The sequence below is a fragment of the Oreochromis niloticus genome, linkage group LG11 (assembly GCF_001858045.2).
Source record: "Oreochromis niloticus isolate F11D_XX linkage group LG11, O_niloticus_UMD_NMBU, whole genome shotgun sequence".
Taxonomy (NCBI): Eukaryota; Metazoa; Chordata; class Actinopteri; order Cichliformes; family Cichlidae; genus Oreochromis; species Oreochromis niloticus.
In genome coordinates, this window is record NC_031976.2 from 20,823,349 (window position 1) to 20,846,025 (window position 22,677).

The window sequence follows — 22,677 nt, forward strand, 5'->3', positions numbered from 1 at the left end:
TCAAAGGTGAAATATTAAAAGACAAATGTGCAACAGCAGCAACCACAGACCCCCCCAAAAACAATTTAATTTTAATATAAAGCTTTTATTTTGAAAACATTGGTATAAAATGTAGGATTGGTATAAAAAAGACCAGCTCAGAATCCTTCAGTGACAGTGTTACTACATAAAGGTTCATTTGGACAGACGTTAAGATCTATTATAGCCGGTTAACTATCTCAGAGAAAAATCATTATGATCCGATGTATACATGGTGGCTGGAATGATTGGAAATGAAAAAAAAGACATTTAATAAGCTCAAAAAGAAAAAAAATGGCTGAATGCAAATCCTCTCCAAATACTGCAACTTCATGAGTATCTACGATGAATCTGGATTGCTTTCAGTCTTGCGCTGACTCATGGAGTTAGCCAAGTAACCTATCAGGGTAAGGTATTCCTCGAAGCTGACCTTTCCATCGCTGTTTTCATCCAGTCCCCTCTGCATCTCCTTAACAGCAGAGGAGTTGCCTGCATCCTGAGTTTAAAAACAAAAAAACAAATATTAAAGAGATTAGAGATTACAACTGCTTTTAATTTAATGTTCTAATATACTGGCAGCATGACGGACAACCACAAAACACTTACTTCCATGACACCACTGAGGTTTTTCTCCACCAGTTTCTGGAAGGATTTGCTGTCTAGGTTCTCCTTCCCCCTGGAAGATTTAACAAATGTGGTCACCAACGTCTTAATGGCGGACTCCATATCTGTATAAGAGTGGGAGACAAGGACAAAGCAGAAATGAGAATTTAGGACAGATAAGGACATATCTTAGAAGACTCTCAGACTCTCAAACATTGTGCCATGAGATACATTTCCTGTGAACTTTAATAATATCATAATGCAAAAAAAATACACAGGGCATTGAGCGGATGAGACGCTTATTTCATATTGAACATTTCATGCTTTGTTTGGTTCTGATTGTGAAAAAGAGTAACGTCAACTGTGAGTTTGTGGAAGGCTTGCGCACAACTATCTGACCTTTAATTCTATACAACCAAATTATAAAGCATATTATGATGTATTTAAATTGACAAACATGTCATTTATAACACCTGGTGATTTTAAAAAGGCAAAACACAGACAGAAAAAAATACCCCTAAGATTTAGCTACTAATTCTTGTCCTCTGTGGGAGGAACAGAAGTGAAGAGGACATCCTGGGATTTCTTCTGACACCATATTTGCAATAGTTTGACAAACAGATAACATGTGCTTTCTTTTCAAAATGGTGGAGATTCCACATTTTCTAGGGACAAGGGAACTTAAGTGATCATTCATTTATTCATGTACTTTTTGCAGATAATATGATAATATTGCTAAAAATCTAATTGTTTCTTCAATGTCAGATTCTTAACTTCACTTTAGTAGGATTGCAGAAATGTACAGTATTTTCTAACCCCCTAAAAACAAAACTTTTACTCAGTGTGCTTTGCAGTGGACAGCAGGACTTACTAACTCCCATTCTTAACCATTTTTCCCATTCAGGAAGCAGAGGACCAAGTAAGGCAGGAAGGACTTTACTCATAACTGTAGAAGCGGAGTCAGACTTACAGATGTCAGCGGATGAGGTGGACAAGGTTGAGACATTAGGGCGGGAAGGCGAGAGCTCAGAGGACATACCAGCCTCTGAGGAGCCTGAGCTGGGATTAAGTGACCCACGGTCCATTGTTGATAAAGAGCAATGTGTAATGGGAAAATTTAACAGTTTATTCATTTAACAAATAGGAGCCTCAGTAGCATGCAGAAGAACCATACACAGCCACAACAGCCTGGCACCTCCTTCTCATGCTGCTCACAAACTTGGTCCAGCTTGGTCTGGGATGGCATCCCATTCTTCAACCAGCAATTGTCACAAGTCAGCCAGTATGGTTGTGTTGGACGCTATGGCCCAAACAGCACGCACAAGCTGATCCCACAAGTGTTTAATGGTATTGAGGTCAGGGCTGCAGGCAGGTTCTTCCATCCTCTCCACTCCCAAATTCTTCAGATAGTCAGATAGCGTTGCCATGTTGGAGCACAGAGGTCAGTTGCTAAACCTCATCTTGATATCTTTGTATTGAGAGTGCCTCCAACGACGACAATACTTGTTTATCCAGTGAGGGAGATGCTGCCTCACAAAATCACACCTCCTCCACCCTATTGGTGCAGCAATCAGAATGTCCTTACGATACAGCTGCCCTACACAGAATTTGGACTCATCGCTGAACATAAAGTTCTGCACATGTTCAAGTTCTAGTGCACATGTTCAAGTTCTAGTGCACATGTTGCTGACACCAGTGCAAACAGATCTGATGGTGAAGGGTAGTCATGTCAGGCCTCCTGGCAGTTCTATGAGACCAGAGATAGGCTGTGTGCTGTCTTTTCTGGATTGTCTGGGTAGAGACCCCTCGGCCATACCGTCCTGCAAACCTTGACTGCAAATCTGTTAAAGGCTGCCTCTGAACAAGCTATCTGGCATTAGCAGAGAAGATTTGGCAACTTTTTCATGGGCGCAACCCACATCAACAAATGTGGTACCATTTAAGGGGAAATGAACAGACTTTAATGGTATGAGATTTATTCCCAAGAAGCATTGTTACAACAAATAAATAACGGACCAATCCATGACTTGGATCCGGATACACCAAGTCCTCATTATAGCTAATTTAATAAGTTGAGACATATTCTTCAAGACTGGGCCGTCCATTGAAGTAACAAATGAGACAATTTTCTCCTCTGATGAGTTGAAAAAGAATAATGTGAGATTTCTGTTAAACAGCGTGCAAGAAGGCTGCCTCAATCTGCTGAGACCAGTGAAAGTCTGTGCACTTTAGATGAGCTGATGCTTCCTTTCCCACAACTTCAGAGCCCCGCCTTGTTGTCTTCTTGCTTGAGCTCAGGCTCCTTAAATGCTGGGATGTCGTCCTCTGAGCGTTCGCCTTGCTTTTTTAATCAAAAAGTTCAACGGTGTGAAGTTGTTTTTTTTAAAACAATGTTTATGTGTAACTGTTTTAATGTTAAATAAAAAGAACTTTTTTAGCAGAAATCTACACAAAAATAAAACCAATATCATTTCACATCATTCTGTCATCAAGCAAGACTCCATGTTCATGACAAGGGGCAAACAATTAAATAAAGAAAAACAAAAAAATTAATGAATAACAATTTTGATTTTTTTTGTTCTTTCAACCACAACACTTAAATTACCTTTAAAAAAAATCCTCGTTTGATATTTAGAGTTTTAGAAAATGATTGTTCAAGCGTATTTTGAAAGTGCATTCAAATTGGTTTATGTAAGTGTCAAAAATGTGAGACACACAATTGACGTCAGCACGGAAGGGGAAGAGAGGGAATGGGGAGCGATGAGGGGACCCAGGCTGGATGCTGGCGGAGGTAAACAGAGCAAAAGAGAGGGAGTGAGGGAAGGCTGAAGAGATGGGGAGTCTCTAAAGGTAAACACAATGGGAGCTGTGATCTCTGACGGTGGACATCTGATCCCCAAAAGCGAACAGGAGGCTGCGAGATCAGATTACTGCCTGATGCCCGACTGCAGCAGCACACATTACTGTGCACTGTAGGGATACAAGTACGCACTGAAATATGTCACCCAACTAGTCAGCCAAACACTAACAGATAACCTGAATGCCAACGTCACATCCTGCACTCACTGAGCAAACCAAAAGCAAACCATTTACAATCTCACTGGATGCCAAATCCAGTAGGTCTAACAAATAAAAAACAGCAACATCAACACAGCACACACTGGAAATATGACAGTAAGTTAAAAAACAAAACTCCACTGATCTATTTTAATCATGCAACTAATTAATTCCATTAGGCTGTTTTTAAAAGGAGGCACAATAATAAAAGCAACCATTTAAAATACTGTAATTAATGATGATAAAAATAACATTTAGACACTGCAGTTACAGGGTCCCGGCTCACTGTCACACTGTCAGGGTTTTCTGAGCCATTTCAACATAACCGTGCCATTACTAGGAACACTGGTTCTTTTCCTACTGTGACAAATATCTGCTGTGAAAATGTCTGTGGTTTCACATGTGACACAGAGATTATATATATACATATATCTATTCTTAAATGAGCTGGTGATGCATGCTTTTTTTTTTAAAATGCAACGCACCAAGAAAAACTGCTCACAGCTGCAAAAGATTACAAGTAATTGTGGTTAAAAAAAAAGAAAGATCTGGAGCCACGTCAGAGCCCCGTACCTCTAACAAATAAACAACTAACAAAAAAACCCTGTAAAAAACAATACAAAGAAATAACCATAGTAATTTGACTAAGGTACACAATTACTATGCAGATTAATCAGGGAGATTTTCAGTTATTTCCTGTTGCATGTGCACATTATGTTTCCAAGCACAATTTGCCTAACACAGGGGTCTTTTAAGGTCACTGTAGTTTCCTCTTGTCTCAACAAAGTAGAATTCCAAGGCAACGGCTCGCAGAAAACAAAAGCCCTGAATGAAAGCTGAAGATACTTGAGCAGCATTGATAAGTATCTCAGCAGCGTGGGGGCGAGGCCTTGCTGCAGGATTTCCAGTGTGTATTGGAAACTACCACAGGGCAGCAGTGGACACTGGGTGGGTAATAATCATGGGTGCCTGGAGTGATGTCGTTGAGGAAACTTTAGAAGCTGGTAAATCTCCCATCTGACACTGATGTCACGCCTCACCGCTCACACTACTCACCTACTCTGGCCCACACTAGAACACATAGACATACAGAAAGACGGAAAAGTACACACACATATGCAGAAACACACTCATCTAAAGAAGGACAATGCCAATTAGGACTTCTGTTGCATTAACCTAATTACTGGGTGAGCAAGATCAGGCACCCAAACCCTGGATTTAGTTTCATGTCTCCCTGCCATGCCAGCACACACTGACACACACACACAACTCTTTTCAACATTCAAGCTAGCATCTGTCACCAGCGTGCTGCTCATTATTATTTAATACGTTACTATAATTGTCTTAACACCTTCCTAACATCGTCCACAAGTCAAACAGCTCAGGAGCAGGCTGTTTACAGGCCGTATATCAAAATGCTTGACAGGCCACAATCCATTAGCATCTCTCCTGAATGTAACAAGATAAGCAGAAAACCAAGAAGGCTCCAGTGTGAACCGGAGACATCAGGGCCACAAAAATACAAAATGAGTAGAAAGGAACATGTGGCAGGGCCGTGATAAGGGCAGGGAGCGTGTGCTGACGACAATCGTGGCTCTTGTACAAGCTCTTAGTGCATACACATTCCAACTCTGAGTGTGGAGATTGTGATTAGAGACTGAAGGCAGCTCAGTAGTTGCCAAACAGAAGCAATTTGTTTTCTAGTGATTTGTCAGTTGCAAATGCAATGATAAAAATGAAAATTTAAAAAAAAAACAAGATCTCAAACAGACATTTGAACAGGAATATACTTTTAAAAAGTTCACCTCATGTATCCACCAAACTTTGATAAGAGATGGTGAGAGTCAAAAATGATAAAAGCTACAAAGAGCAAAACTAAAAGCCAGGAACACATTTGAATAAATGCTCTATATTTGTCTGCTTGTGTGCAAAATAATAATGAAAGTAAGTCGAATGAAAGCCTGAGTGGAGTCCAGTTCATGCCTCAGTTAGTATGAGGGGATTTTTTTTTTTATGACATTTTTCTTCATTTTACACAGAGTGATTCAGCAGCTGCTAATGTGCTTGTGAGCATCATGGATTATTATCAGTAAGATAAGAGAAGGGCTAGATCTTCCTGTTTCAAACATCTTTAGAGGCCTAAAGTTAAAAAATCATCCAGCACTCACAAAAGAAAAAAAAAGAAGAATTCGAGTTTTAAACAATAAATATTAAATAAATTAATAATGACAGTTATTTTTTATATCACCGGTGTATTATAACATGCAGCCCATTAAGCTCCCTTAAAATTATACATACTGTAGCTACATGAACTCCTGAATTAACGGAATAACATGAATATTGAGCAGACCTAGGTGACTAATACTGGTAATGTGAGGTAATGCGAGCGCTGAAACTAGATGAGACTTGTCATGTGCAAACCAGTTTTAACCCAGTAAGTCCATCTAACCCACCCCTCACTAATCCACTAAAGAAGGCCAACTGAGAACGCGAAAACCGAGAAAGTTTGAGCATGCTTCACATCTCAGACCAAACGGATCTCTCTCTCTCTTTTTTTCGTCTTCTTCTGCGATGGCAACGGACGTGAGCAACCATTGATCCTTGTGGGTGACCAGCTCCACCCTGGTCGTGTTGTTTGCACTAGGTGTGACTGACTCACTTCCCCTGTGAGCATACCTGTCATCGCCCAGGTCGCTATTTCTCCTCTGCTTCATTAACTACACCGGGTCGAAGCCATTCGAGTCTCTCTACCGGAGTCTTATCATAACGTTAATAATTCAGTCTGATGAGAGCCAAATCTGACTGCCGTTACAACGATCACATTATGATTGACTAACGGGGCGATAACAGCCTCGGCGCACACGCCAAAACTAGTGAGCGCCGCGCGTAACGGAGATGTTAGGGGCTTGCCCACGTCGCACATTTACATTTAGCCCTAACTAATCCTCACAATTTGTAGAGTGACCAGAGGCAGGAGTGACACACAGCAGATAAATAAGTAAACGCGACTCGAGACTCCGGTTTCTGTGTAAGTGTAAAGGGATTGGAGTTACATTACCAAGAAGGCGAACACGATCCCTGTGGCAACCAAGCTGGGTAGTGACAATAGAGAGGCTGGCAAGTAATAGAAAATTGATGACACGGTGCAGAAAATAAGTTCAAGTTTTCAATTTTTTGTGTTGAGTAGAAAAGTTTGAACTCATAATTTAAAAAAGAAACAGCTGAATTTATTAATGAAGAAAACTAGTAATGGAGAGGAAAAAAGCACTCACCTTTGAGAGCGAGAACAAAAGCCTATATAAACTATCTCAGCAAATGCTCTGCTTCTTTCTTTCAGATCCTCCTCCCAAGGCTTCCTCTAGATTAAGCAGCTACACATATCTTTTCCGTGATTTAACTTCTGACTCAAGCCAGTTTTTTTCACAGTTTTAGGGCGTGTGCCTGGGAGAGGAGGAATGTGGAAAGAGGCGCAGCTTGAGCAACGCAGCAATATTTTCTTAACAAAGATTTCCGTTGTTCCACCAAAGAGTCTAAAAAAGTGTTTTTGATTGCAAAAACCTTTCTGCCTTTCTGCCTCTGTTTTATACTCACACGCGCAACTTTGCTATTTTTAAAAAAAAATATATACATGTATTATATTATATTGTTCTTTTTTCTGGCACAACACGGTTTCTCTCAACAAGTAGGGACAAGAGCGCGCGCATGTTTTAGGTGCGTGTGTGTTCAAAGCCTGACGAACAGACAGATGCAGTCAAGCCACACCCTGAACGTGGTTCAAAGAGTGGAAAGATGGAGTTATGTAGCAAAAAAGAAAAAAACCCCACACATACAAAGTAACGAATTAAGGACTGGACAGCAGAGAACACAGAACTATCCTGTTACATTTTATTCAGATTTCTTTTATAAGTTCAGATCTTTCCCTACAACACCACCTCTGTTGGCGTCCGGAGGGGAGATGATGATTTCCAGGAATTAGGAAGCCAGGAATGCGCACACAGACACACACACACACACACACACGGCTGTAGCACACTACATTCCTATTCTCCAGTTTCATCATAGGACTGTGAGCACACGGGGCTGTAAGCATGTGTGTTTTCGCTGCAGGCTGGGATTTGTTCTAAAACCGTGTAGTGTTATGTAAAAGTGACTGAATCTACCTGACAGCCTCTTGAAACATGTGAAGTGGAAATGAAACACAAACTATTGACTAAAAAACACAGAACTGTGAAACTGAAACGGGCTTTAGGGTGTTTTCCATCTGGCTGGTATCCCGTTTTTTTTTTTTAACTGCATGGCACACAAGCGACACAGTAACACACAGAACTGCGAAAGAAAGAGTATCCGAGGACACTCTATTGGCTAAACCTCCCATGCTTGCTTGCAAGTTGCCCAATCAGCTGCCAGAACTCCAAGAAGTTGAGCTCTCCATCATTGTTCTTGTCCAATGAGCTCATAAGTTGGTCAATGGCAGCAGGGTCATCAGCTTTCTGCAAGAAAACAGGAAATCACATGTATCCAATATTAAAAAGAACCGTCTCAGTCCGTGGTTAATGCAAAAATTCGGTTAACACTGGTCATGTGTATGGGGCGAGGAATCAGAGGCAAGCGGAACACCGTGGCATCCAAACGAGTTTAAAAAAAAATCATGCTTCATCAGCAGAAGTGGTTTGGCACAGGACTCTATTGACTCTGTCACCATCTAGTGGTCACAGCAATTATTACAACTATTCGAACTAGAAGAGGCATGTGGAATTTTCCACACTGGGGGTAAAGCAGACCTTTATCCTTCGAACATGTAGAACACAGACAAAGTCTCAACAACACAAGAGTGGAGTCTGAAGGTCGACTTCTTTGGGAGGGGGGGGTGACATTTAGTATGAAACATTAAACTGAGAGTAATATCCTGTCCCAATATGAGATCATGTAACTGCTCATTCATGGTCAAGATTACAGGCAGGAGAGCTGTTAAATGACTCAAAACTCCAATAACACTGCAACTGTTAATGACAGCCCACATAAATGATGACTAACACTTAATAACATCAGCTTCCCCCTTATGATTAATTTCGTGAGAAACAAAGTTCAGTTTGAGCAAATTGAGTCTCCCTGATTATACTGTAATCATGAAACTGCAGGCCTTTCAAACTGATATCTAAGTATAGTACTTTGTGTTGCATCTGGTCTTTTTTTCAGCACAGTCAGCGTATAAGAAGTGCTAACAGTTAGTAGCCTGCAGCCTAAATCAGCATATTAACGGTCTGTAAGTACAGAACATTTTTGAACCAATAGTCAATAAAAAAAAGAAAACATATCTATAGAAATAGAAAATGTAATAGATACTTAAGTAAAGCCATAAACCTGCTGTGATTATTAGGTCAATGAATAAGAGGTACAAATGAAACTACTGTGCACTGATTTTACCTTGATGAAGTTAGGGAGCTCTGATGACACCAGTCGGTAAAACTCATCTCTGCTCAGCGTGTCAGAGGAACCATCCCTGCCAGCATAGGCCTTGAACCCAGACACCAGCGCATTAATGGCCGACTCCATCGCAAGCTGGAAAACAGAGAGGAGAAAATGAGATCTGATCAGATGAAATATTTAAAAGATTATATAAGAAGTTCAACAGAATTCTAACACTGATTTGGAATAAAAGACAGTGGAAACTCACCAGCTGTGTGTGTGTAGGTATTTGGTGAGTACAAACGTCTTTCTTCTCCTTTTGTACCCTGCTGTTGATGGGTTAAGTAGATAAATCATTGGAATTGGTAAAAGTGTAAACCATATTTCCAAAGAAACCACAAATCTTTTTCCATGACGCAGCTGTGTTTTCAGATGCACGCACAGCATGTAGCCAATCTCTGAAGAAGGATGGATCACTAGATGCATCATCTCATTCAGGAAAACCACCACAAGACTGAAAAGTGAAGTTAAGCAAGGTTAACATTAACATTCTGCACTGCCTGTGAACTATTTTTAATCATTTTTGCGGGTCATCCCAGTGCACAGACAGTTTATTTCCTTTGCTTCTTGTGAGTATGAAAATGTGGGCAGAATGCTGTGGAGAGCAAAAAGTAGAGCAGTACATCAGGTATATAATTATACTGTCTGTATATGGAAACTTCTGAATGAGGATGAGAATGAGGCACTTGGGTTTTACCTCATAAAACAATTTTTTTAAACTCTAAAGCTCTGACAGGATGTGCACAATTGGCATATTAGGGAGGCAGTTAGCACTAACAAGCACATTGGCTTTATCATCCAAATATCCCCTCTTCTAGCTTTTGTTTCTCTGCTGTATGACGCACACACCCAAAGACACACATCTTTATCCCCTTATACTCGAAACAGCAGTATTTAGTTCTCCTCCTTTCATTCCCTTGGCCGTCATTGGGGAAGGAGAGTGTGGCAACTAACTCAAAATAAATGGCTTAGTGAGGGGGCTGGAAATTGCTCCCCTACACACAGTCTTATAAAAGCATCGGCGCTTTCAGTGGGGCAATGCTTCTAGTTGTTTTAAGATTGATATCCTGGGACTGTAGCTGCAGGTGTATCTCTGTCTGAGGACTTGTCTTAAAGTTCTCAATTGCTACTTATGTCTACACCACCAACATTTAGCCTAGAGGCAAACATCATATGCCTAAAGGTTTCAAGCTAAATATAAACTTAAATTACTGCCTTGGGGTTGTAGGCCATTCCCAACCAATCAATTTAGGCCCACATTTGTCCACATTTATTATTAAATGAAGTGAATTCAGTAGATTAGTGTCAGCAGTTCAGTTTCTGACCAAATTTAAGTAAATACGTTCACAGCCTGTTATTTTGTAAAAGACTGCCCTGAAACATGTTCTCCAGAAAATTGAGATGCAGTGGTGAAGTTGACCTTTGACCCTTAGGGACATAAAATTTCACAGCTTAATTAATTTATCCTACTAGACACTAGTGTGAAATATAGTCACAATTATTTACTTCCGTTTCTGTGTTAGTATCCAATCTGAAGAAATTAAGAGATATGCTGTTCATGAGAGTACGACCTCTGCAGGGTTGTACAGACACAATGCGCTGAACCACGACTGTTTCTAACGCAGGAAGGGTACATGTGGAAAACTGTAATATTCAACCAGGTCCATAATCCACTTTCCTGTCTGAAACAAAGAGAATGATTGACCGACATGACAGACTCTGTGACTGAATAACATGAAATCACAGTAATCCATATATTTCACCATCTCCTGGGGGGTAGTTATACAGTAATGCAGCGGTTTACCTCACAGTAAGAAGGTCCTGTGTTTATATCCACAGCTAGTTGGCCTCCATGTGGAGCCTGCAGTTTCGCTGTGCTTGCACAGGTTCTCTGGCTTCTTCCATACCAGGACATCGGATGGGGTTGGGGGTGGTCGTGGTGGTGCATTCCAGTGTGCTCCTAGTGCCAGTCCCAAACCAGGATAACTGGGGAGGATTGTGTCAGGAAGAGCATTCTTTGCCAAATCAAACATCAAGAATGAGATTTCCATACCAGATTGGGTGCAGCCCGGGCTACTAACGATCGCCTCTGGCCAAGAGCATGCCGCTGGAAACTATGCTACTGTTCGTAAAATAGGAATGGAAAATAGAAAAAATTAACCTAATCTCTTATCTATTAACTTCAAATAACCAGATATAAAGACTGCTGATCTCTCTTTGCTGAAGCAAAGTTAATGGAACAGTTGCTGTACAGAACATTTATCCTAATGTAGCCTAACAAACAACTTGTTTTTAACTTCGTAGAATTATCTGTATCAGTGTGGCACAGCAAGAAAGGCAACCGGAGTTCAATGCATCTAATAAGACGAGTTTGGCAACGTGGTGTGGTTTGATGGACAAGGAGGTGGAGCAGGCTGGTTAAGGGTGGCACACCTGGCATGCAGCTACTAATCATGACCCCTCCTGATTGGAGGTGTGGAGTCAGAGGAGTGACGCACAAATGAAATGCACTGGCGCTCCAGCTGGGGCAAAGTGTCAGAGCTGTTTAAGTCTGTAAACAGTGTAGATAAAGTACAGTGTGTGGCAAGAGCCCGTGGCTTGTCTGTCATCACTTAGGATAAGGTTAAGGCGAGCATACACTTGCAGAAAGTATTCTTTAAAAACTAAACAGGTGACTTAAAGGAAGACAAAGTCGAGTATTATTCATCACAGACAGGAATTAAATTTATTATTTTTTAATGCCAAGAACATGGGAAAACAACTATAATGACATTTAAAGTTCTCTGTGCTACCACACGCTGTGTGGCAACCTTTGAAAAACAATCTCTATGGTGCTGAAGGCCTTTAAATCTGCTACATTTCATAAGTTTATCCACACGTAAAGAGATAAAGAAAGCATTTTTGAAAACAATCTCTTAAGTACCATCACCAGCCACAAACAAATGTTACAGTCATCACAAAGCAATAACTTAAGGACATCTGCACAAGCTCCACACCTGAACAGCAATAAATATGCTCAACATGTCAAAATCTCATGTGCCCATCAATTCTTCTCTATATTACACCGATAAAATAAGTTAATTAGAGATTTGTAAATTTAAGCAAGTTCCTAAACACAAATATAATGTATGTACAAACAGAAATGTCATGAATACAGACCCTCGCTCAATTCGTTCAGCAGTCTATGCTTTAACAAAAACAGCCTTGCACTGATGATACTGTGACATCAACAATCAGACTCATTAAAACTCGAAGATGTGTAGCTACTGGCCTGATCAGCGAATAAGCAGATTTTAAAAGTGCACAGTGCTGCTTGCAGAAGATAGTGAAAGTGTAGTGTTTGAATAAGACTATGCAGTATCTTTTAGAAAGCTAAATGAGAGCAACAGTGTAAGAAAATACAGCATTGTGAATAGAAATGACTTTCACACTAACGGACATTCACAGTAGCTGCAGGTGGTCGGTCCCAAATAAACAGCTGTAAGTAGAATACCAGACTCAGCACTTCCATAAAACACACAAAAACTATTATAATCTGATATACGTTCAAGCCCTTCCTATGTGACAGTGCATTAAGTGTGTGCATATGAGTTCTCCAAAAAAAAAAAGAAAAAAAAAAAAGTGGACAGCAGATGGAGGTAAAACACAAAAGGCCGTCCTGCAAAAAGCATGACAGGTTGATAAATGCATACTTTTAAGCCTTCGTGGTCCAACAAGAAGAAGTGTTCCCTTTGAGTAGACCCTCGCTCGCTTTGACTCCTTTTAGCCACTTTTGACAGATCCATCAATTCTATCATTTCATCAGCCACGTCCTTGCCCGCTCTCCTTTCTCCAGTCCCCTTTGATTCTCTTCTCTTTCTCTCCAGCTCCTGGCAACGAAAACTTTTTCATGACTTCTCTTTCAAACTCCTCCATTTCATCCTCTATGGCGCTATCTTGTTCCCCATCCTCGTCCCCTTCCACCATGTCTTCTAAAATATCGCTCAAATCTTCAACAAAATCTTGAAAGCTCATCTGATCATGAACAAAAACTCCATCCTTAAAAAATTCAGTGGCCAGCTTTTTGAGCTCCTCTCTTTTGGAATTATCCACACCTGCCTGCTCTGCCTTAGATAGATAGGTTTGGAGGATGGCCTCAAACTCGGGTAAGTGGACAGGGAGCAGCTGCTCAGCCTTTGCACAGGACTCCACTGAGTCGCACTCCTGTGGAGGTTTAGGACTGTGCTGGAGACGCTCTCTCTGCTGGACCCAGTACTCAGGCTGCCCCATGGAGGGTTTGCGGTGTGTATGATGAGGCTGCTTTTGGTCTCCGTACTGATGTTCTTCCTTTTTACCATGATTATTTTTAACCTTGTGCACATCTTTGCTTTTCTGGAATTGTGATTTGTCTTTTTTCCAGTCTTCATTATGCTTCTTCTCCTTCCTCCCGTCTCTCTCTTTCGATTGCTCCTGTTTCGACTGTTCCCACTTCTTGTTATTGCTCTTCCATTCTTTATCGTGTTTTCCATTTTGACTCTTCCGCTCATATTCATTCCATCGCTTCCTGTCATCTTCCCTCGACCCATCTTTGCCATGATTTTTACTGCCTTCCCACCGTTTCCTTTCATCCTTTTCTTTCCCTGCTTTACCCTGAAGTTTGTCATTTTTATCATTCCTCTCAGTGCCTCTTCTCCACTCTCTCTCCCCTTTCTCCTTCCACTCTTTATCTTCCCACTGCGCTTTGCCACTTTCTTTGAAGCCGTCTTTCAGCTTCTTCCATTCCTTTTGTTCTTTCTGTCTACCCCCATGATCCTTTCCTTCCTTCCAATGCTTGTTCTCTTCCTTACCTCCCAATTGTTTACCCTCATTCACTTTCTCACGCTTTGGTTTTTTCCTATCGACATCTTCATTCTGTTCTTTTTTCTCCCTCTTTTCTGTCCGCTCTCTTTTTCCTTCCCTATCTTTCCATGGCTTTCCCTCGTCACCTCTGCTAGTCTTCTCTTTCTTCCAGTCTTTCTCCTTCCATTGCTTTCCCCCTTCGCTATGCCTCTTCTGTCTACCTTCCTTATCATTCTCCCTGTCAGCCATTCCTTGCTCATGTTTTTCCTTCTTCCATTCTTTTTTACCTCCATCTTTACGGTCCTTTTTCTCTCCCTCCATCCCTACAGATTTTTTTCTCTCTTTCTGCTCACCCATGTCATACCGATCTCTCTTTACATCTTTCTTTTTCTGTTTTGGGTCATCCCGTGGATGCTTTGTCTGTCTCCCTGTGGACTCAGCCGTTTCCTGCTTGCTGTCCTCTGGCTGACCAGGTGGGGGCAATGTAGCGAGCTTTACAGACGCTTGAGTTGTCTGACTGCCTGCTGGAGCAACCACAAAAAGTCAGAGTTAGAAAAAGAAAAAAAAAAAAAAAAAAGGATACAAATGTGCATTGCATTTCAAAAACAGAGAAGAAAACAAATCACTAAATGCCTAATCTACTCCCAAGCTTTCTTATAACGCTCATCCTTCTATATCTTCTACTCTGCTCCACATCCCCTCCCTTCTTCCTCCCTCGCTCCCTTTGTACCTGAGGAGAGTTTTAATTCTGTCACAGTGGATCTCAGAGTTTCTAGTTCTTTCTGTAGGGCCGGGAATGACTCCAGCTCTTTCTTCATCCTCTCATTCTCTTTCTGAAGGACAGGGAGAGAAGCCATCTCTGTCTTCAACCTACTGTTTTCCTTCTCCACCGCCTCCCACCTCAGCCGCTCCTTTGCTCCCTCTGCTGCCTGTCCCTGGGCTACTTTTAGCTCTTCATTCTGTGCCTGTTTAAAGAAGAAGAACAGAAAAAGAGGGTCCTGTGAGAATACTACACACTCACTGACACCTTTATCCACAGACGCACATTTGTATAAATATATGTGTATTACTGTACACACACACAGGATAGATGAGGTGAGAGACAGAATGGAGTCACACCTGAAGTTGAGCTTGGAGCACAGAAATCTGCTCATTCCCTTTGGCTAGCTTGTTTAAAAGATCTGAATTCTCAGCATCTAGTGGGGATGAATGAGCCTCTGGGTTAAGCCACTCCTGTCAACAAACAGAATTACACATCAGCGAGATATTAGATGTCTTCTCAAAATAACTATTGCCAGATGGAGGAGTGGAGAAGAAAAAAAAAAAAAAAAAAAAAAAATGTGTTAATGGAACTGGAAAGAACAAGAACAAGTCACTGTACAGTACAATTAATTTTAAAAAAAATTGCCATATTTATTATACAGCAAATAAAGGTTATACTAGAAGAAACAGAGACAGTGGAGGCAGAGTAGAGATTACACTGACCCGTTTTCCTGGTAGCTCTGCATCTTTCAGATCCCTTGGACCATAGTCGCTCTCTGCAACGCAAATAATAGTTTCAATGTGAGTAATAAAAAAAAAAAAAAGAAAAAGAAAAAAGGAAGAAGCAAAAATCTGTTACTTTTCATTAAAAAAAAAAAAAAAAGAAAAAAAAGTGCAATTACCCAGAAACAACATGCTGAAGGTGTCTGACAGTAAAATGAAATTCAGCTGAGCAGAAAAGAAGCATTCATAATACGCAATAAATGAATAAAAAAAATAAAATGTATGGATTCCTTGGTGAAGTCCTCATAAATCCAGTCTTCACCTCTACCTCGTTCTCATGCCTTTGCTTTTCAAACTGTACGTCAAAATCAGGTGACAAACTGAGCTTACAGGCTTCTAAAGCTAATATTTACTAACTGTCATTCTTGGTTCCTTCAAAGCAACAAGGTTGACTTTTGACAACACCTATACCAAGTATCAGGACAAAAACTCACATTTAACAGCGTAAAGAACTTTGAAAGCTTTTTTTCTGCAAAGTATAAGATGCAAAGGCTTTTTTCCTGCATGCATCCTCATACATGCAAGCATGCTGTGGCCAACAAAGATTTAATGAAGTCAGTGACTCGCACATACACACAGAAAGAACCTACCCTCATCCAGGTCCATGAAGATACCTGCAGGTATAATACACCTCAGTCTCAGAGGACCCTTCATCTAGTCCAGTGTTAGTTACTTTCTATTCTTTTAAGCTTTTACCATTAAAATATAATTTTTTAAAAAGGCAAAAAGCATCCCAAAAAATATAATAATGATAATAATAATACTACTAATAATAATAAAAAAGAAGAAGGAAACTTTAACCTTTGTAATATGCCTACCTGAGAAAAAAATGGTGCCGAGGCCTAACAGAATGAGAGCACCTAGGATGCACTTGTTCACAGAAAACCCGCTGTCGTCTTCTCGCTGGGGGAGCTGAAATTCTTCCACTTCCTCTTCCTCCTCTCTTCTCCCAATCTGCTCCAGAGACGCTAAAAGGGACCTTCTCTTCCTCAACTCTGACTCTCCCTCCACTCCAGCCTTCTCAGTTCTCTCCCGACTCACTTCTGAATCTGCAGGGGATTCTGGAGGGGTGAAAGAAAACAGTATTAACGTGTAGTTCTACCAATATTTAATTTACAGGTTTCATTTATTTTAAAGGAACACGTCAAATATAAACTGAAAACATCACAACAATATGCGATCAGAAATTTCCACCCCCAGCAGAGTCATTATTTTAAGCACAAAGTTGCAGCACAAACTGATTGTGTACAGATATTTCTTGCCTTTATATAGCTGATATTAGATAGCACTGCAGCTATGGCACTGCAGCCAAGCACAGTATGCTGGTTAATTTGCTCCACTTCCTTATATTCAAACTGCATAAGTCAGTCTGACTTTGAAACAAAAGAGCAGTAAAGATACAACTGGCTCCGTAAAGACACCACTAATGCTGAACTTTACTTTTTAAACAAAGTGTAAGAAAAAAAGAAAGTGCAGAACAGAGCAAAAGAAGACCGATCCTTTGATGGTGCAGCAGTAAAAAGTCACACAAACCAAAACCACTACACTGCAAAAAGATTTAAGTGGTTCCTGTCCCTCTGAAGCCAATTTACTTCTGCAGGATGTCATGTAACTAAAGGTTTCTGTCACATCATGCTCCCCTCCACACACCAACCACAGCCTCTCCAGACAACCTCTTGGCCCAGATACTGAAAAAGTCCATAACCAGGTGTTCCAACAAATACACTTCAAACACAAGTAGAACATGTAGCTTAGTCTCCAACAGCAGAAGAGAAAGGCTGCTTGCCACGTATACAGTGACATACACATAAAGTTATTCTAATATTAAAGTAATAAAGAGCCGACATTCGCCCTGTTCATACCAGTTTCTTTTCCCAAATCAGTTGTCCTTAGAAACACATCTGACTCGTCCCCTTCTTGTTGTAGCTCCTCCCCATTTCGCAGATGCTGCGTTCCTTCCACCTGCACACACTCTGCACCTCCAAGAGTCTCTGTGCTCAACGGTAAGAGTGGGGGCTCATCAGGGGAAGGAGCTACATGAGTGTAGGAGTCAGAGTATGAATCGGGGTCAGAGCTGCTCTGTGCCGGGCCCTCAGGTAGGCCCCCTGCCTGGCTGACTTCATCACTGCCATGGTTCAAGTTGCTGGAGACTTCCAAAGAGGAAGGAATGGGGTTATCCGTGACAGAAGTGGGCACAGAGGTGGGCTGATCTGCACTCAAGCCTCCACTTAGCTCTGCTGGTTTTTCTTTTGGTACCTGGATATAAGAATAAGGTCATTATAAAAAAAAGTAGTTGAAAGTTTTTGCACTTTTTATAGTTTGGCATTTTTGATTAAAAGCCAAGCAATCCACCCAGTAATAATACTAAAGTTACAGTTTTCAGAAAATATTACAAGTTTGGTCTTAAAGGTGTAAATGTTATTTAAACAGAAATATTGTGTTGTGTTATCTTTAGCATGAAGAACACCGTCTCTATGCTACAGCCTAGCAACAGCTCAAATGAGTCACTTTCCAAATCTGAAGAAAGAATGAGAAGGATAATGTGAGAGCTGTGCTGCTACCTGAAGAGAAAAAAAAAAAAAAAAGGCAAATTCTGTCCAATCGGAGCATGAATCATTCTCACTACACTATAAATAGTTTTAGGATTTATTCTTTGAGCATTCAAAAATTAGCAATCATTCAAACCCCGGGATTATTAGAAAATTAAAACGTGGGAGAATGCTTTCTTCGGCCAATCAAAGCTACACATTCAGCAAAGCTGCGTGACAAATGGTACTGTTATAGAACATTGCATGTATTGCTGCCTTACTAGGTAGTTCTCCACAGGGAGCCCTTCTGCAGACTTTGCACCATTTGCAGGCTGGTTGTTGTCCCCAGAACCTGGATCAAACACAGACACAGGAGGGGAGCCATTTAGGGCAGCAGTTCAACATTTTTCAATCCTGACTCTTTGAAGTGGAGCAATTCTCACTCGTGACACCAACACCTGCCCCCAGTATGCACAGGCAGAATGAAAAGCAGTGGTGATGAGGTGTATTTTTTTCTACTTTACTGGCTGTTTTCTTTGATTACAGTCGTTTCTGATTGCTTAGGTAATAACTTTGAGACTTCCAGCTATTATTGCAAAGCTCTAATGCACTAACTACAGAATATTACATCAAGCCAATAAAACTGTTTTTGAGACACTCTTGTAAAAATTGAATTTATACATTAAACCCAAACCATCATTTAAAGAACCTCTTGAAGCACCAACTACACATTGATATAGTGAAAAACACACTTGGCTTTATGTTTTCTGTGTGCAGGGCGTAACAGCTTGCATTAATTCATTGTCATATATATGTGCAAGTACCCATGTTTGCATCTTCGGAACCTTACCTTTATTTTTACACACTATCAACAGAAATAAAGGCAAAAAAGTATAATTTTTCATTTTAAATATTCAAACAGTCCTCAAAAGACATTAGCTGTAGAACAAAACAAAACATTTGCCAGGAAAAATACAAGAAAGTCGGCCAGATGTCATTCTCTTTGTCGATCCAGACACACAACTATATCCACTTCTCATGGAAAGTATCAAACGGAGTGAAAATCAATCACTTGCTTTAAGTTTTCCAAAAACCTTTTTATAAATTCACAAACTGATTCTAAAGAATGGCAAACTGAGTGTGCTTTCCTAACTTGGTAAATGCACTTGCTACAAGAGTTAGTATTTTCAGAGATACTCAGATCCTAATCTGGATATGTGATTGAGAAAATAAATGGATGTGAAGGCACCTGGTGCAGTTGTGTGGCTTTCACCATGGTACTCCGTCCCCATTGTCACAGGCTTCAGGGTTTCCACAGCAGTTTCCTAAGAAAGACAAACACCCAGTCAGAGAACACATCTAGTGCTGTGCAAAAATATTAAGCCACCCATCAACGTGCAGTCATTCACTGCAATGTACAAACACACATTGAAATGCATTATATACCACACTGCTTTAATAATGTTGAAGTCTGGACTCTGTGGAGGCTAATTCATAGCTGAGTGTTCTACTGTGTGTTTTTCTATGCAAATATCCCTTTACTGCACTATCAGCGTGCTCGGGATTGCTGTTGTGTTGATGTGACCCATAAAATTTCAAGTTTGGATTTATCACGCCATAAGACTTGCTGCCATAAGTTTCAGTTCAGTTCTTGTGTAATCTGGCATATCTCAAGCTTTTCTATCTCTTAAGAATGGCCTCTTGACAGCTACTTTCTAATGAGGCCTCAGAGATCAAGTGAAAAGCCAAATGCTCTCAGGTCCTGTGTCAGGATACACTGCATACCATGTCAAGATCTGCCAATGTTTTTGCCTAATAGCTGTCTGGATATCATTTGTTGGTGCAATAATGATTATTTAAGCCACTTAACACCGAAACAAAAATTATTAAATTACAAAGACTGGACTTAAAATGAGTGAAAAAGTCTAAAAGAGCTTCAGAAAGCTTGAAAAACCACTTGAAAAAAAAAAAAAAAAATCCAAGAAAAACAAAGAAACCTCAGAGGTATTTAATTTTCAACACCAAAACTAATTTTGATATTTAGCCAATTAAAAATCTAGTTTTACAATACATTTTTTTCTTTCAGACTTATGAAGCATAAATAAATTTCCCACATGTGTTATCTGTAGTTATCGACGAGTCCTTACTGAGAAAATATGGCAACACAGTTTAAAAAGCAAGAGTAATCCACAACTTGTAAAGATAAAAAAGTATTTTTTTTTTTTTTTTTTTTTATATATATATATATATATATACTCAATTAGATATCGTTACTGGAATAATAATGATAATAATAATGAGTGACCAAGCATCACCCTCTTTAATGGCTCACATTCCAGTGCTCTATACAGAGTGATGATACCTCAGGAGTGAGGATGGTCCAGCTGTTATTAGCACTCCCACTGCCAGACATGGCCCCTAAGAGGCTTTGCGTGTCTCTTCTGCAACACAAGAACACGAAGAACAATGTGAAGAGCGTGTATACATACACCCTGAATCAAAGTCATGCATAATTTACAGTTTTACTTACAGAAGAGACAAACAATGTGCCACTAGCTTACAATTACAGTAACAGTGCAAGGACTGCAGCTTTAAGAAATTTACGCTCATTGTTTACCCGATTTGAATACAAGCCTCTACTACTCAGCCTCACCCATTTTGCCAATAAAGGTCGGACTGTAATGTGTTACTGATGTCTTTGTGTAAGTGTGTGCATTTTGTATGTGAGCAGGAAGTCTAATTCCCTGGGAGCATTCAGTTCTTCATTAGTAGTTTATGGGTGTTGTGAGCCTTTTGGCCAGCCTGGTTTTTGACTAGCTGGGAAATGTTTTGGCAGAGACATGGGTAACTAAGGCCGGCACTACAATGGGCTGTCCATTTCAAAGGTACTGGTCTCTGGTCTACAAACGAGCACATTTATGGTGTACACTATATTTCCCCACTGCTTCAGAATCACTTATTTTACAGTAAGATCATTCATCTTAATTGCCACCACAATAGTCGAGAAAAATGTCTCCCGTGTAACCATTTGAGTGTCACCCCATTGTTAGGTGGAAGTGTCAGGTATTTGATTTTTATAAAGCTTTTCCTTTCAAACTACACAAGATAGCATAACAGTGAGGCATATTTATATGCATCCAGTCTAGTTTTGTATGAATGCTGAAAGAACGAGGCACTTAAGTTAATACCACACTGTCTGGGTAATGACACACTTCACTCCCCAAATTCAATTCTCTCCCAGCTCCGCTATTTAGGTCTCCTAATCGAGTGCCTCCCAAGAGAAGCCTACTGAATCTAGCCTGGGGCCCAAGGAGCATTGTGGAGCATATAGTGGTTTAAATAGATGCCAGCTAAATATAGCTACCATGAGATTGACTAGAGACAGACAGAGGGAGCATGCAGGAGATGGCCATGGGGAATAAAATAGAGGCAGAAATGTATTCTAAGGACAGTTTTAAAAAGGATTATTTCACATGCAACACAAGGGAGGGAGAAAAAAAAACATCCTGGTCAGATCTTATTCACTGGTCGGTACGAATAACATTTAATTTAATCTTTAAGCTCTAGCTGTAGGAGTCAGTGCAAGTGCAAGATCATACTTTCACAGTGCATGCGTCTAATCTCAGTTTATCTCTTCAGACATTAATCTGCATGTGTGTGTTTTCTTCCAGAGACTACACTGTTAATCTTTTTTTCTTTTTTTTGCAGCGTCTTTGCCTCTGCATGGAAAAATTACCAAAAAAGGTCAAGAGATAAACTACAAGACTTTCCATGAGGACAGCCAACGCTGGGCTGCGAGCTAAAGCCAGCTCCACACACAGCATCACCGCTAAAAGCAGACCGCTCTTATCACTATGCAAAAAGGGTCGGGGTTAGATGGAAGAAGTTCATAACCTGCGACAGGAACTATAATACGGCCTTAAAGAAGACAACAACATCTGGTTAAACTCAGAAATATCACTTCTTACATGTGGTGAGGGTGCGCTACTAAAGCCTTCCACCACCCGAAAGTTGTTGACATTAGTCGTTAAAAACAATGTTTCCACTTCAACGATGTCTGCCGCGCAACCAGGAAAACGTGAAACGACGTTGGCGACACAGAGGGAAAAGAAACGAGACTGGAAAAGACGCGGTTACTTTGTAATACAATCAAAAATTCAGTTGGTTCTTACCGTGGTCTGTCACTTTTTTAGACTTCAGAGGACGCCACTGACACAAGCAGAGACTTCTTTGATTCTTCCCATCCAACTTGACAACTTAGAACGTGCCTCCAGAACTTAACGATCCATGCTCTTCTCGCCCAATCACAGAACGCGTTTGCTCTGGTCCCGCCTCTCGCTCATCCAATAAGATGTCGATGTCGCTTCACTTCAGCTGGAAAGCTTCCAAGTTGATTGACATATATACGTGATGGAGGCTATGTAAAATTAATACTACAGATTACTGCTACTGCTACCCTGACATTAGACAGGCTTGTTGATGTTTACCGATAATAATAATGCTCTTTTGCACACTACTTAAGAAATACCAAGAGTCACATTAGATGCAAGCTAAAACTGTTTCATAGAAGCTATGTTACTGACACTTAATTAAGATCAAAGCATTTTTCTCCATTTAAATGTGTCTGTGCAGAATTACCTAA

General features: G+C 40.4%; 3 protein-coding genes across 9 annotated transcripts; all 3 read right to left on the minus strand.

Moving 5' to 3' along the window:
• Window positions 1–64: 64 nt before the first annotated feature.
• Window positions 65–7,107, minus strand: si:ch211-105c13.3 (protein S100-A16). Of its 2 annotated transcripts, none has more exons than XM_003450883.3 (3): window positions 6,951–7,107; window positions 625–746; window positions 65–514 (listed from the first exon to the last, which is right to left on the minus strand). In XM_003450883.3, exons 2-3 carry the CDS (start codon window positions 742–744, stop codon window positions 359–361), a joined length of 276 nt encoding a protein of 91 aa, XP_003450931.1. In that variant the 5' UTR covers window positions 745–746; window positions 6,951–7,107; the 3' UTR covers window positions 65–358. The 2 variants fall into 2 exon arrangements, with proteins under 2 accessions (XP_003450931.1, XP_025767371.1); XM_025911586.1 differs by lacking the exon at window positions 6,951–7,107 and adding an exon at window positions 6,737–6,792.
• Window positions 7,108–7,539: 432 nt separating this feature from the next.
• On the minus strand, window positions 7,540–9,588 carry LOC100703730 (protein S100-A13). Its single transcript, XM_003450884.5, has 4 exons — window positions 9,527–9,588; window positions 9,353–9,413; window positions 9,103–9,237; window positions 7,540–8,168 (listed from the first exon to the last, which is right to left on the minus strand). The coding sequence occupies exons 1-4, from the start codon at window positions 9,571–9,573 to the stop codon at window positions 8,034–8,036; spliced, it is 378 nt and encodes a 125-aa protein (XP_003450932.2). The 5' UTR covers window positions 9,574–9,588; the 3' UTR covers window positions 7,540–8,033.
• A 2,253-nt stretch (window positions 9,589–11,841) lies between these two features.
• pbxip1b (pre-B-cell leukemia homeobox interacting protein 1b) lies at window positions 11,842–22,356 on the minus strand. 6 transcript variants are annotated; one of them, XM_013274826.3, is made up of 11 exons: window positions 22,208–22,356; window positions 20,398–20,476; window positions 19,285–19,360; window positions 18,317–18,387; window positions 17,370–17,763; window positions 16,326–16,568; window positions 16,098–16,121; window positions 15,448–15,500; window positions 15,082–15,195; window positions 14,693–14,927; window positions 11,842–14,486 (listed from the first exon to the last, which is right to left on the minus strand). In XM_013274826.3, exons 2-11 carry the CDS (start codon window positions 20,446–20,448, stop codon window positions 12,946–12,948), a joined length of 2,802 nt encoding a protein of 933 aa, XP_013130280.1. In that variant the 5' UTR covers window positions 20,449–20,476; window positions 22,208–22,356; the 3' UTR covers window positions 11,842–12,945. The 6 variants fall into 6 exon arrangements, with proteins under 6 accessions (XP_013130280.1, XP_005472725.1, XP_005472724.1 ...); XM_005472668.4 differs by having other exon boundaries at window positions 11,842–14,483; window positions 14,837–14,927; window positions 20,368–20,476; XM_005472667.4 differs by having other exon boundaries at window positions 14,837–14,927; window positions 20,368–20,476.
• Window positions 22,357–22,677: the final 321 nt, after the last annotated feature.

Bases quoted from the DNA above. Each gene is read 5' to 3' on its own strand.
- si:ch211-105c13.3 (XM_003450883.3), bottom strand. From the start codon at position 744: ATGGAGTCCGCCATTAAGACGTTGGTGACCACATTTGTTAAATCTTCC. The intron at 515-624 runs GTAAGTGTTTTG...TTTTAAACTCAG, and splicing joins ACCTCAGTGGTGTCATGGAA to GATGCAGGCAACTCCTCTGC.
- LOC100703730 (XM_003450884.5), bottom strand. From the start codon at position 9,573: ATGATGCATCTAGTGATCCATCCTTCTTCAGAGATTGGCTACATGCT. The intron at 9,238-9,352 runs GTGAGTTTCCAC...TCTGTTTTCCAG, and splicing joins TACCTACACACACACAGCTG to CTTGCGATGGAGTCGGCCAT. The intron at 8,169-9,102 runs GTAAAATCAGTG...GTTTTCTTGCAG, and splicing joins AGCTCCCTAACTTCATCAAG to AAAGCTGATGACCCTGCTGC.
- pbxip1b (XM_013274823.3), bottom strand. From the start codon at position 20,448: ATGTCTGGCAGTGGGAGTGCTAATAACAGCTGGACCATCCTCACTCCT. The intron at 16,122-16,325 runs GTAGGCATATTA...TTATACCTGCAG, and splicing joins CGGCACCATTTTTTTCTCAG to GTATCTTCATGGACCTGGAT. The intron at 15,196-15,447 runs GTCAGTGTAATC...GTTTGTTGACAG, and splicing joins CAGAGCTACCAGGAAAACGG to GAGTGGCTTAACCCAGAGGC.